Genomic DNA, 13,326 nt, shown 5'->3' with positions numbered 1-13,326 from the left:
AAGTCGCGTCACGTGACAGCGCAACACCCAAACACCAGGGGGGAGGGGAAGCAAAGTGTGCCTGTTCTGCGCTGACACAGGAGCGGCGAGTCCGGCGACCTGGCTGTTTCATCTTTGCCGAAAGCACAGCACTGCAAACAAGAGCAGAACTTAAAGTAAAGAATCGATCTCACCAGGCTAGTATCGATCCGATGCCGACTTGGTATCGATACAATCGATATTTGGATCGACCCGCCCACCACTAACGTGCATAGCCAATATCCTGTCTCGTGAAAATCTGGTTTAAAACCATACCGGGAAAACTGTGTTTCCAGCTAACAGCTTGAAACACAGCCCTTTAAAACCCCGTCAGGATGCTCAGTAGAAATGATTATAAGATAGCAGAGTGACTGTTTCTGCTTGACGGTAAAAGAAAAGCTGGTTTCTTGTTCTTGGAGAGCCCAACAGGAGTGTACAGAGGCTGCGTGGACCCTAATAGGTCGGGCCCCTCTGTGTGGGGAATCGCTGTGAAAGTGGAGTTCTTGGAGGTAGGCAGCACCAGAGACCAGGGGACAGTGAAGCTCGAAACAGCCCGAGGGCTTATATTTGTTACGGCCGTTTATAATTCAGAAACGAAGTGCGGTTTCGCAGCTGATGTGGGCACGCAAGCAGCGACAGACTTAAATACTTGGTGGTTTATCAGTTAAGGTTATTATCGGTCAGCCGCGTGCTAGTTAGCCAGGAAGTACCCTTTCAGAATAAAGGCTTGTCCGAAAAAGTATTTAGTTTGAAAGTTGCATAGGTGTACTTGTATAAAAATCAGAGTATAACGTCTAAAATGATCAACAGTAGTAAAAAAAAAAAAAAAAAAACTGTAGATGGTAAGATTTGGTATAAAATGTAATGTTTATTGTTTAGTTTCTGCTGTTTTTATTATTTATTTTACAGATTTTCTTAAAACTGGTTAAAAACACGGCACAATATAGAATTTAAAAAGTTTGCATTAATAGTTAATATAACATTCACTAGCTATAATGGATCATTTCATACTTTAGGTTTAATGCTATTTTCACAACGATGTCATATTTTAATTGAAGAAGTTCAACTTTTAAACTCGCGTGAGTATGATTTTATTTAGAAGGGTGGACTGTGACCGTTCGCGAACTTTTGCGTATTTCCGGTAGCTTTACGCTTGTTTTACCTTCGCCCATGGTCGGGGACTTGTGTAAATGTCGGGCTTCGGGTGCCGTGTAATCTGACTGCACACTTCAGCCGTCGAGTTTGTGTGAGGAAACATTGGTAAGGAGCCCGGTAACGGGGTGCTGTTTATCATTGCTGCAAAACAACTGCTGCATGCTGAGCATGGGCGGGGGATGGGGAGTGTTCCTACTGTTAGCTTACACACACACACTGATGAGGGAAGCTAGCTTCTGCCCCAATTGCGAAGTAATAAGTGACAGCCTGAAATAACTAAAGCAATTAGTCCGCGAAGGCAACATGAGTTTACTAGTTTATGCAGAGACGTGCTCACATCGTACAATTACATGGTTCTCAAGTAAAAGGCAGTGGGCTAGTGACAAGTTTATATTACTGCAAAAATGGCAGCCCTGAGACAAATTAGGGGAAAACGCATCCCAAATTGCATGACATTGCAATATCAAGCAAGTTGTCTTAAATATTTTCAGGCAAAAGAATAAAGCTGGAGCTGGAAGACGGTGACCCGCCCAAGACCTCCAGAATGGAGGCAGTGCTGCCAGAGGTCCATCTGACAAACACCGGAGAAACCAGTAAGGCTGTGTGATGTATAAAAACTTGTGCTCTGGATTATCAGATGGAAAAACATGCCCATTCCAAGGAAGAAATGGATAAAACCTCTCGGACGCAGCTTTACAGTTTACAGGAGAGCATAGTTAATGGGTGATATTTTGTTCCAGTAGCGTGTGTAGCAAAAACTTAAGTTAATGGTGTCGAATACTTTGATGTGCTTCTCCTTCAAAAATGGACTAACTGGGCCACACTGCTTAATCACTCAGTTGAGGTGTTTGATTTAATCCCATGGCCACAGGTGTATAAAATCAAGCACTCAGTCATGCAGTCTGCCTTTGCAAACATTTGTGAAAGACTGGGTTATTTCAAGAGCTTAGTACTATAATAGGACTTCACTGTTGCAGAAAGTCTGTTCATGAACTTGGTCCTCTCCTAAATATTCAATGGTCAGCTGTAAGTGGTTTTATTGCAAGCAGAAGTATTTAGTAACTCAGCCTTGAAGTGTCAGAGCATGCACTCTTGCAGAGCAGAATGACAACGTGCTAAAGTACACACTGTGAAAAAGTCATTGCCAAGCTAGGCTGACTAAGTAACTGCAGAGTTTCAAAGGTCCTCTGGCATTAACATCAGGACAAAAAGTGTGCATCAGGAGCTTCATGGTTCTCCTGTGCTTGGTGATGTGTGGCTTGCATCAGACAGAGTGGTGTAAAGTATTCACTGGACTCTAGGACTGCAACAGCAAGTCAGACTTTCTAATTCCAACATCAGCGTTTGACCTCATAAGTACCCCGCTGGATCAGCGGGGCAAAAATTCCCACACACACTAAATCTTGTAGCAAGTCTTCCCAGAACAGTAGAAGCTGCTATAAATGCAAAGGGCCACCAGATTCATCTTAAAGCCTATGGATTTAGAATGAGATGTCCTGTAGGTCTAGTGTACAAGAAAGGACTGGAAGGTTTTTGGTCATATCACCTGTTAGACAGTTGTGTCATTGGTGTACTGCAGAACTGTGCTGGTATAAAACTTAAACTCAAAATTGGCATCATCTTCATCCTTGAATGAGTCAGTGACAGATACAGTTTGGGGGACTTGATGAATATCACAAGGATTAACATTTTGAAGTTTTTGGGTCATGAATGGCAGCCTTATTCACTAACTGAGCAGTCAGACGCTGCCCATCTTTGAACTCGGCCTCATCTGTAATCTTAGCTACATGCATGTAAAACTATCTTGTTGAGAGAAAGTTCTGACAGACCTTCACACACAGACACACAAGCACCAGCCAACCTTATGGCAATTCCTGCCCCTGGAGGCAACAGCTACAGTACCAGATACTATAACCTAATGGAAAATCCTGAAAATCACGGCAAACCATGCCGAGTTGATCCGAGTAGGTAATTAAGGAAAAGGGGGGGTTAAGAGACACACTCAAGGTGCAGCCATTACCGCAAGAAAAAATCTCAGTCTCCACCCTTCTGTTTATCCTCCAGGTCTCGGTTCCCTAATGCGCAAGCGGGAGAGGTCGCGCTTCGATACGTCACTGGGTTTCTTGACCCGGAAGTTTGCAGAGCTCCTGAGGTGCTCCACCGATGGGGTTTTGGATTTAAACGTAGTGTGTCGGGAACTTGGCGCCTCTAAGAGGCGCATCTATGATATCACAAACGTCCTCGAAGGGATCCAGCTCATCAAAAAGAAGTCTAAAAACCACATCCAGTGGTGGTAAGTATAAACTGAGCCAGTAAGTAACAACCGTAGACCCATCTTATGCATAAATGTATTTTTAGAAGGGCAAGGGGGCTTTTTCTGCTCCTAATGCAGATTGGATATCTTAAGTGTTGCTTGTTTCGCTGTTGACCCGGGTCTTTTTGAATGCTTGTGCACAGGGGCGGACAACTGAATGAAGACTATCATCCTGAGCTGAAGGCTCTCGGCGAGAAGGAGAGGAAGCTGGACCAGCTGATCCAAAGCTGTACGGAGCAGATTCATGAGCTGTGTGAGGACTGCCACAGTCACAGATATCCTTTGTCTGTTCAGCTTCATTTCACTCTGTATTGTCACCCAGGAAATACTCTGAAGGCAGGTTTAATGGGTAAAACTACTAGGATAGAACTATTAGTGTTTGCAGTTAAAGTAACAGCACCAGGAGCTCTGAGGTGTTCTCAAAGTCTCAGTATGTCTGCCTTTCAAACTGCATTGACTCCATGAGACATGCAGGTGGCACTAGAGGTACATTTCTTTCTTTGTAAACTGTCAATGTTTAATAATGGCTGACCAGAGACGGTCTCTACTGTAGTGGTGTGTGTGCTGTTGGCATAAAGGAGGAATAATTTATTTGTTCCAGTCAAGGAAAAATACTTGCTTTCAAAGTACAAACAATACCTGGAATTAATTATCAGTAATGTCTTGGAACACAGCCTCCTTGTGGTTAATAAAAAGCAGTGGTTGTCTGGTGATTGCGTTAAATTTTTTATTTATTTTTCTTTTAAATCAAATTTGATGGCCGATTCCAAGTAGTTGCAGCAACCAGCTGGTCCACAACGTCCGTTTGCAATTACAGGGTGATTGGTTCCCTGGTGGGAGGGCAGTTAGTCTCCCAGCAATTGCAGATCGGCTCGGACCAACTGCAGGTTTGAAAATAACTGCCATCCAATTCATAACCGCAGACGGACTGATTGCACCGTGCCTGTGTTAAAGAGCCTGCGGGTCATTTTGTAGTTAAATCCCACCTGCAGCAGCTGTGTCATATTTGTTAGGGAATGTCTGTTTTACATCAGTGACATTGTGGCCAGTAGTTAATGTGAGTTTTGATGTTTGTAGTTGGCAACAAATATGTGAATTTTGCCACTTGATCACATTTGATTGCTGTGTCATCACAAATGTATTTAATTGCCGGCTTGGCTAAAAGGAAAATTGAAGCCCAAGTGGGATAAATCTGCTTCTCCTGTGGCAGGGGGAAAAAACACTTTCCTAAGGAGTCTATAGTGATTTTTTTGGGGGGGTGTTTGTTTTATGAATTGTGGCTCACATTAGTGTAAAGAGAACAGGTCTACCTTGTGATAAAGAAACTGTTGCAGTGTGAGCATGCAGTGTCCTGCAGTCGTACAGTTATGATTCGAAAAGCTGACACAATGTAGGTGAAACCACACTGCTGCTGCGACACGTGCATGCGTTTTGGAATCAGTTGAACTCTAAGCTCCAGCGGCAAACAAACACCAGTCTGTTGTTTATGTTGTCTTCCTTGACTTTGTGGCTCACATACGCCTATTTGACTTACAAGGATATCTATAGGATTCCTGCTCTGAAAGATGAGACTGTGATCGTGATCAAAGCCCCCGCAGAGACTCAACTCGTAGTGCCACACCCACATGAGGTACATGTCAGTCGGACGAGGTGTAACGTTATTAGAGTCATTTCTGTTCTCTAGTGGAACTGCTGCTGTTTTTGAGTCGTTAATCAAAATCCACATGTCTGCTTTCTCAATGCTCAGAGCCTGCAGATCCACCTCAGCAGCACTCAGGGGCCCATTGATGTGTTCATCTGCTCCGATGAGCCCCTCCCTATCGAAGCCACAGGTTATTCAGCTGCTGACGAGGGCAGTGGAAGTCGTTTAAATGACAGCGACTCCATGCTCGATTTACCCTTCGCGGCCTTCGCTCAGTCTTCCAGAGGTGAGTCTTGTATTTGAGCGTCCTGTCGTCTGGCTCACATAGATTAGGCAAAGAGCGCTCTGGTGCAACAGAGGATGAGGAAACGACGCATCCCCATAACTGCTTTGCTGTCACAGGAGCCTTGAACAGTACCGTGCCCAGCTCCAACTCTGGTTTGAGATTTTTGGGTGATTTTGATCACTTTCTTCCTCACCGGTGTCTCCTCATTCACACTCCCATGTCATTCCAGAAAACGCTAACAGCAGTTGTGGAATTGATAGTCTCTCCAAGCTTCAGTCTGAGCCGACACAGCAGCGCTCATCCCCCGTTTCTCCTATGCCCTCCACTCTCACCTCCCTCCAGCCCCCCTCTGAGTGCAGTTTTGTTGCTCTCACTCCCCCCGTGGCTTTCTCTCACAATGAGGAAGGGTGCGTTGTGAGCGTGGCTGACGGGGAGGGCATCACTGACCTCTTCTCGTCTGTTGACTTGGACCAGTTGCCTCTGGATATTCCGCTTCTCTGAACAATGTGAAGGAATAAATGGAATTTCCATGTAAACGGGATATCAACGGGATCCAATAAACTAGTTGAAGGAGCCAAACTAGTGAAGGAGACTTCCATGTAATTCCATTGCCATCCAGGCCTCCCTTTCTTCTCCTTTGGACTGCAGCTGACACACGCTCTGAGGCATTTTGTTTCTGTTTTTGAGGCCTGTTTGACAGCTCTTCTCCATAATGTCAGTATTTCAGTGTCAACAAGAAGGACTCTGATTTGAACCCAGAGCTTTGTCAGTTATACGGACACTGTGAACTGGTCTGGAGAGGTGACGTACACCAAAGGTTTAGAAGTCTGTCCAAAGTCAGTCATTAGACTCTTGCTGCTTGTGTTGGAGCTCTGTGAAGACAAACAGCTGCAGATGGCATTCGTACACAACTGTTTGATGAACATTGTTGTGCTTTATTACCGATTCACTGGACTCGTTGGAGACACTAACGCAGATTTGTGTCTTATTAGTTACAGCTGGTGTTGTATTACCTTGCTGTGATGGGTATATACAAACCTGTCCATTATTTGGCCTTCTCTGATCCAGGTTTTTCATTTCGGATACCTTAAGTCAGGGCGATTTATCGGTGTCAGTCCAGGCACGGTGCTCTCTTTGCCCTCAGATTTATCGTATTGCATCGAGGTCATTTGAATCGTCTCGATGTGCGGTTTAAGACTGAGTTTGCGGCTCGGCGTGACGGAATAAAGATTTTGACTACGAAGCTGTTTGTGATGACATAACAAAGTAACAGGTGAATGTTGATTGGTTAGGCTATGGCCAATAACTGTTAGGGTTTACTGATGTGCTGTAACAGTGCATCACTCTGTCCTACTTAAACTGAACGCCTCATAGCACAGTGTGCGTTTAAGCCCGTGTTGGCTTTTCTCAGGGTTCGAGTAGCTTTTACACCCGGTGCAATTTCAGAAGTTAAAGGCTGATTCATACACAGTATTTACTAGAGCTCCACTGATGTAGGATTATTAAGACCTAAACTGACATTCGGCAATTTAAAAATCCGACATATAAGCAGCAATATTTAGTATAACCACATTTCCGTAAGATTTGGCACATGTAGTTTAAAAGCACTCTAACTGGATCTGCTCAAATCAGCTGCTTGTTGTCTGTGGTGTAACAAACAGGTGTTGCTTACTGAGAAGTCACAGAGGTGTGTTCTCTGGTGAACGAAAATTTTGCAACATCAACACTGAAAATATGCTCTACAGATTTGTCTTCTTTCCACTTTTCAACTTTGATGCGCCATTAGAAATGCTGATATCGGCTGATATCTGTCGGGCTCTAGTATTTACAGTGTTGTCCAGAGTTTGATGTGTACCAGAGCTTTGCTTTAATATTGATCGCCAGTTTAAAGTGACACTAATTATGATGCCAGACATTTCAGCAGGTCACTTTCTCAGGTACCGCTGCGGCCTGTGTGCGCGCTCTTAGCTGTTAAGAGGAGTGGGATTGTCTGACGATGACACGCTGAACCACTAAAAGCACCGAGGAGAGGCTCTTCCATTTAAAGCCCGTTCTTGTTTACAGAACATTTTAAATTGTGCCTTTTTCACGGCGCACACTTCAGCGAGGTTGTGTTCAGCGCCACTAAAAACAAACGCGTTGCATTCGGGTGAACTGTTTTGTCATCGTTCTTGGAGAATGAAGGGCTTCTGCTGATGAAAGGACTGTAACACTAAACCCTTTTCATGCTCACTTGAGCATCTCTCACGAGTGCTCACCAGAATTCTTGTCATTTGTTGTCAGTATCAAACTAGGACAGCGCCCGGCTCAAGTGGCTAAACTGCTGTATTTACGAGGCATTGAACGGCTAACCACTGTTGGCACTCAGATCTGGTGTTCTGTAATCCACAGAGTGGGCTAGTCTCTTCACGATGTGTGTTATGTTTGCTTGGCAGAGTCGGGAGGCTGTGAAAAGAAACGCTGTCTTCAGTGTTTTTAACAATTCGACACTAAGATCTGAACTAAAGCAGACTTCAGGTTGGTTTTTTTTTTCCTCATGTTATTTTTACTGTTGTTTACGTATTCTCATCAGTTTTGTGTTCAGTTAGATCCATTCTGACTCGAGAGCCTTTTTTACCACTGATTCTGTGCCTCTTATGCAGCTTTGTAGCCAGAAGACCTTTGCTGAGGGTCTCCTTCTCATTTCTGTTAAATATTGTATCAAAACTTGAATAAATTTGAGCTCATTTACTTATTAATTCCCAAGTCTATTCTGTCTTCTGTTATTTTTAAATTACATTTTGCTTTTCAGTGAGTACACGTTAAATTACTCTCATTATGCTCTTCCTTATATTCAGACAGCACTGAATGTTAAGGTTTAAGAGTTTTTCCAACTCGTGGCTCTCTATGATGTCACTGAGAGTGGATCACAACTGCTGTCCAGAGCTTCTGTTTGTAAGGGTCAGAAGAAAGTTTTAATACAGGCATCCGGTATAAGTAGAAGACACACAGGTCTGAATCGTGCAAAGCTACCAAGATTAAAAAGAGCTTTAAATGAACATTGGATCCTCTAAAGCTGGGCATACGCTGCGATTTTTGGCTCATTTTGAGCCGATTTTTCAGTCGTGCGACCGTTTTGGTGATCGGCCCGAGTTTCGCCTTCATCGTGTGTCGTGCATCGTGTAGTATACGTGGGGTAACGAGAAACGATTAACACCTCACGACCAGCTCCCGATCATCAATCGCTTGGTCGTAAGAAAATCAAACCTGTTTGAAATCCTGTCGGCCGTCGTGAGGGTGTCACCGCAGCCTCTCACACTGCGCAGGCACAAACACAGCAATGAAAGCAGTGCAGCGTGTGATCTGGACACAAGCGATGGAGGCACAACTTGTAGAACTTTGGAAAGCTCATCCGAGCCTTTTCGATGTGGCCTCACAAAATCATCACGACCACAACAACCGTGAAAAGAGTTGGATGGACATTGCTGCTCAATCACAGCTGCCTGGTCAATGTTTTTCATTAGCAATTTAGCAAAGTTGATGGTGGTGTGTGCGTGTCTGTGTGAGTGAAAGACAGAGAGGGAGAGCGAGCGACAGATCTTCTGTTATAACCTTCATTTTATGGACGCACAGTGTGAGCACTCAGGTCGCATCAGAGCATCGGGCCGTATATTGTGAGACCCTGCATCGTGACCTACGACCTTCTAACCCCTGCGAGTCAATCATGCAGTTTGAGCAGAAGCTGAATAACGCGACTGAAAAAATTGCACAGTGTTTGCCCAGCTTAATGCAGCGGTGTCCAACTCCAGGCCTCGAGAGCTGGTGTCCTGCAAGTTTTAGATCTCACCCTGGGTCAACACACCTGAATCAAATGATTAGTAAATTCCCAGGCCTCTGGAGAACTTCCATTTGAATCAGCTGTTATGGATCAAGGACACATCTAAAACCTGCAGGACACCGGCCCTTGAGGCCTGGAGTTGGACACCCCTGCTCTAATCCTGTTAAATGTTTTCAGAGTATTTGATTTAAGTGGTAGTGTAGTTGTAGCGTAAGCCTTAATCAATTAGATCATGTAACACTGACCTATGAATCATTCAAGTGTGTGTGGGGGAGGAAAAATAAGCACCAACTCAAGAGATGAGCTGGTGTTTTCTCCACATAACAGACAACTTAGCAAAGAACCAGTTTGAAATTGCATCATTTGGCACTCAGTTACAAGCAGCTTGTAAAAAAAAAAAAACACACACACACAATTAGTTCCGATTTAATGAGTCTATGGCATAAAATAGGATTTTTGTGCCAACAAGCTGATTCCCAAAGATTTACTAGGTCAAAAAAAAGCTGACACAAGACCTGAGAGATGGATCTGGCCCTTCAGTTGATCCAGTCTACTGTTCACTGAAGCCTCATTAGAAAGGATCTCAGTGGATGGGTGGCTGTCAAGAAGCTATTCTTAAGGAAGGGAAGAGAAAAGACTGAGATATGGCAAATTACAGAACTGATTACAAATTACAAGACTGAAAATGGGTGGCAACAGTTCGAATGAAATGAAGAACAATTTTGAAATATTTGTTTCAAATCAATATATACAGACAGAAACAGGAGAGGGGTAAAACAGTGGAGGCTCTGTTATAGTTCGGCTTGCATTTCAGACAGCGGTGTTTGAGATCTTGTCAAACTACTGTTGGATTGTGATCCACCATTCAGTGCCATCAGGGAAGCATTTGGTTTCATGTTGCACTAAAAACATGCCTCGAGTGGAAAAGACAAAAACAACCCAGTCATGGACTGGCCTCCCCACAGCCGGGGCCTCAGCATTATTGAAACAACATGGGATCATCTTAACAGAGACTGGAACAAGAGGCAGCAAGAAGAGCTTTCATTGTCCTTCAAGGAGCCTGGAGAACTGTCCCTGACTACTTAAAAACATAAGAAAGTGTGCTTAAGTAAAGTTTATTAAACATTGAAGGCTTCAAATTAGTGGCTGTTCAAATTTTCACTACATTGGAAAATTATTTTAATAATTTTAAGTGTGCTGGGTATTAAAAGGTAAAAAGGTAAGCTTTCAGAAGATGGATCTTGTTTTGATGAGCCAGCTCTCCCACATGTTGATATCATCGTTTAAAGTTTACCCAAAAAGCACGTTTTCAAGTTTTCCTCTGTGAATTATCAGAAAGCAGAAAAAAGATCTAAGGCGCTATTGCTTGTTTCTGTTACTCTGCACCGCAGACAATCAACTGGGAGAGCTTTGCTTTTGAAACTGATATATCCATGTTAGCGATGCTCAAAGTTGGTCATGCAGAAAAATGTTCTAAAAATGTGCCTTTGGCTTAAGGTTGTGACGTCTGGGAAGTTCAGAGTTGAAATTTGTTTTTTTTTTTCTGGCCTTGAGTGGAATAACTCCCATTAAATCTGCTGTTGTTTTCTTTTGAGGCTTTATTCATATGCAGTCATTAATACACTGCTCAAACAATTATGGGAACACTTTTTAATCAGAGCGGCATCAGGTCAATTAAACTTTATATTGATGTGGTCAGTTAGGTAGCAGAGGGGGTTGTTAATCAGTTTCAGCTGCTTTGGTGTTAATGAAATTAACAACAGGTGCATTACAGGGGCAACAATGAGACACTGCAAATACAGGATTCACAGGTGGAGGCCACTAACATTATTCCCCACCTCATCTGTTTTCATTGTATTGTCACTAGTTTTGCACTTAGCTTGGGTCGGTGTCACTACTGGTAGCATGAGGTAATACCTGGACCCTACAGAGGTTGGACAGGTAATACAAATCCTCCATGATGGCACATCAGTATGCGCCACTGCCAGAAGGTTTGCTGTGTCTCCCAGCACAGTCTCAAGAGCATGGCGGAGATTCCAGGAAAGCTGGACAGGGTCGTAGAAGGTCCTTAACCCATCAGCAGGCCTTGTATCTGCTCCTTTGACTAAGGAGGAACAGGTCGAGCACTGCCAGAGGTACAAAATGACCTCATGAGGGGGGCCTGAGGACTCTAATGGGGCCTGTGCTCACTGCCCAGCACCCAATTGGCATTTGCCATAGAATACAAGAATTAGCAGGTCCACCACTGGCCCTCTGTGCTTTTCACAGATGAGAGCAGGTTCACACTGACCACATGTGACAGACATGGACGGGTGGGGAGAGTCCATCTTTCTTTCATTTCTTTGAGCAGTGTGTTTTCTTTTAAATCCATGTAGTTGAGCCACTTCTAAATGTTTCCACGGTGTGGGGAGATCAGCTGTTTTGCTTTGGTACAGTCCCAGTGTGCGCTTTTAAGATCCCAAACTACACGCCAGGATGAAGCAGCTTGACGTTTCCTCTCACTGGCCTGCTACACAACAACAGGCGTCATGTTCTGTTTAGTGTTCGTGCTGTTTAATAGCAGTAACAAAGCTTCGGAGTTTTCTTTAACCATCCTAATTGCCGTGTAACCCCCAGTGCAGTGCACTAGTGGGATCTCTCTGCCACTAGGAGGCACTGAGATCCCACAGAATCCTTCAATTACATTTTCACAAGCTTGTGTTGTTTTCAAACTGCCATATAGTGTTGCCCATCTGAGAACCGGCTTTTATAAATTTATAAACGGGGTTGCGATGAAATAACGTGGCGCCTTGCTGGTCATGTTGAATCTAAATGGCGGAAGGAAAGTTTTAGTCATCCTTTACGGAAAAAATCAGCAGGAACAGGCTCGGTGTCAAAGCGAACACCCACGTGCTCGGTTTTGTTTCAGCCGCAAACATCACCTCCCTGAGCTGTCGGAGCTATATTTATTCACCCTGCCCACTTGTGCAAGGACCGGGCGCCTGCTGACATGACGATGTGACAGTTTGTCATCTCATTCAAGTGAAGTCGCCAAGATCGCTCCAGGCTACTTATCAGACATGTAATCTGAATCAGTTTTGGAAGCATTAGCGGCTTCAGAGGAGCCGGGGGAACGGGGTTAAAATGCAGGTTTGACTGACATCATTGACTCTGCTGATCAGATTACCATATCCTTAGGCCGCTTACTGGATATGAAAGGAGAGACTGGTAATTACATTGAATGTATTTGCCCGGCTTTCATGGTTGGAGGAAGGAGAACACGTTAGTGAGACTGAAACATTGCTCCACAGCTGAAATCCTCTGTGGCACGTTGGTAGATGTGGGTGTTATTGTCAGATGATCGCTGATTAAATCGTTCTTTTTTTAAAAAGTGATCTAAAATCTTCTAAAGCTCAGTAAAAAAAAAGAAAGAAATGCCTCTGATGTTCCTCTTTCTTCATACAGAAGCACTCGCACCTTGTAAACTTTTTTCTTCTTTTCCCCGTCCCTACTTCTTTGTCTGAGCCACAGCATCTTAGAAAAACACATCATCGCCCTCAACATGATGATGTAATCCGTCAGGTGCCTACAGCCTTCGAGCCTGTCTATAGATGGCAGTGTGGTACCTTAAAAATCCCTCATGAACCCTGTCAACCCAGTTCCCCACAAAACAGTGGCACACTCACACCGAGTTCATGAAGTCACTGGATCACTGCTATTATTGATTCATGTGTGCTTCTCTTGTTGTTTCTTCTTCTTTCATTTTTTTTGCTTTTCTCTGTGTCGCTTAAGATTTGCACATCGGAGGAAGGGGGGGAAAAGTGAATGTTGAATTGGGTCATATCGAGTTAGGTTCGACGTCAACCACCTTCCCATCTCAAGAGGGCTCACTTAAAGTTCAGTCGATACAACTGTCAATCGGGCGATCGATCATTCTGTGAGGTTTCTTTTTTTTTTAAAAGTGCTTTTCCTTGTTGGCTGCAAGTGCATGATGTGCGGTGGCTTTGAAGGTTTTGAAGCACTGGACAAAACACACAGATGGCTTGGCTTAAAGTGTGACATAGGACTAAGTCATCATCACTTAAGGCTCACTCCCTCAGGGAAGGGGGTTTTAG

At 44.0% G+C, this 13,326-nt stretch overlaps 1 protein-coding gene across 3 annotated transcripts; it reads left to right on the top strand.

Annotated features, from left to right (window-relative positions):
- Positions 1-121: 121 nt before the first annotated feature.
- On the top strand, positions 122-8,153 carry e2f3 (E2F transcription factor 3). 3 transcript variants are annotated; one of them, XR_003215748.1, is made up of 8 exons: positions 1,121-1,278; positions 1,665-1,766; positions 3,238-3,466; positions 3,631-3,762; positions 5,003-5,117; positions 5,235-5,415; positions 5,645-7,932; positions 8,058-8,153. XR_003215748.1 is itself a non-coding variant. In XM_005450776.4 (7 exons), the coding sequence occupies exons 2-7, from the start codon at positions 1,718-1,720 to the stop codon at positions 5,914-5,916; spliced, it is 978 nt and encodes a 325-aa protein (XP_005450833.1). In that variant the 5' UTR covers positions 122-527; positions 1,665-1,717; the 3' UTR covers positions 5,917-8,153. The 3 variants fall into 3 exon arrangements, 2 of the variants coding, with proteins under 2 accessions (XP_005450833.1, XP_005450832.1); XM_005450776.4 differs by lacking the exon at positions 1,121-1,278 and adding an exon at positions 122-527 and having other exon boundaries at positions 5,645-8,153; XM_005450775.4 differs by having other exon boundaries at positions 5,645-8,153.
- Positions 8,154-13,326: the final 5,173 nt, after the last annotated feature.

Source organism: Oreochromis niloticus, linkage group LG22 (assembly GCF_001858045.2).
Source record: "Oreochromis niloticus isolate F11D_XX linkage group LG22, O_niloticus_UMD_NMBU, whole genome shotgun sequence".
Lineage (NCBI taxonomy): Eukaryota > Metazoa > Chordata > Actinopteri > Cichliformes > Cichlidae > Oreochromis > Oreochromis niloticus.
This window is presented reverse-complemented; position numbering and strand designations above follow the sequence as displayed.

What these genes read in the sequence shown, in the direction of transcription:
- e2f3 (XM_005450776.4), top strand. Translation starts at nt 1,718, where the DNA reads ATGGAGGCAGTGCTGCCAGAGGTCCATCTGACAAACACCGGAGAAACC. An exon ending in AAAAACCACATCCAGTGGTG is followed by an intron (nt 3,467 to 3,630) that starts GTAAGTATAAAC and finishes GCTTGTGCACAG; the next exon opens with GGGCGGACAACTGAATGAAG. An exon ending in GAGGACTGCCACAGTCACAG is followed by an intron (nt 3,763 to 5,002) that starts ATATCCTTTGTC and finishes TTTGTGGCTCAC; the next exon opens with ATACGCCTATTTGACTTACA.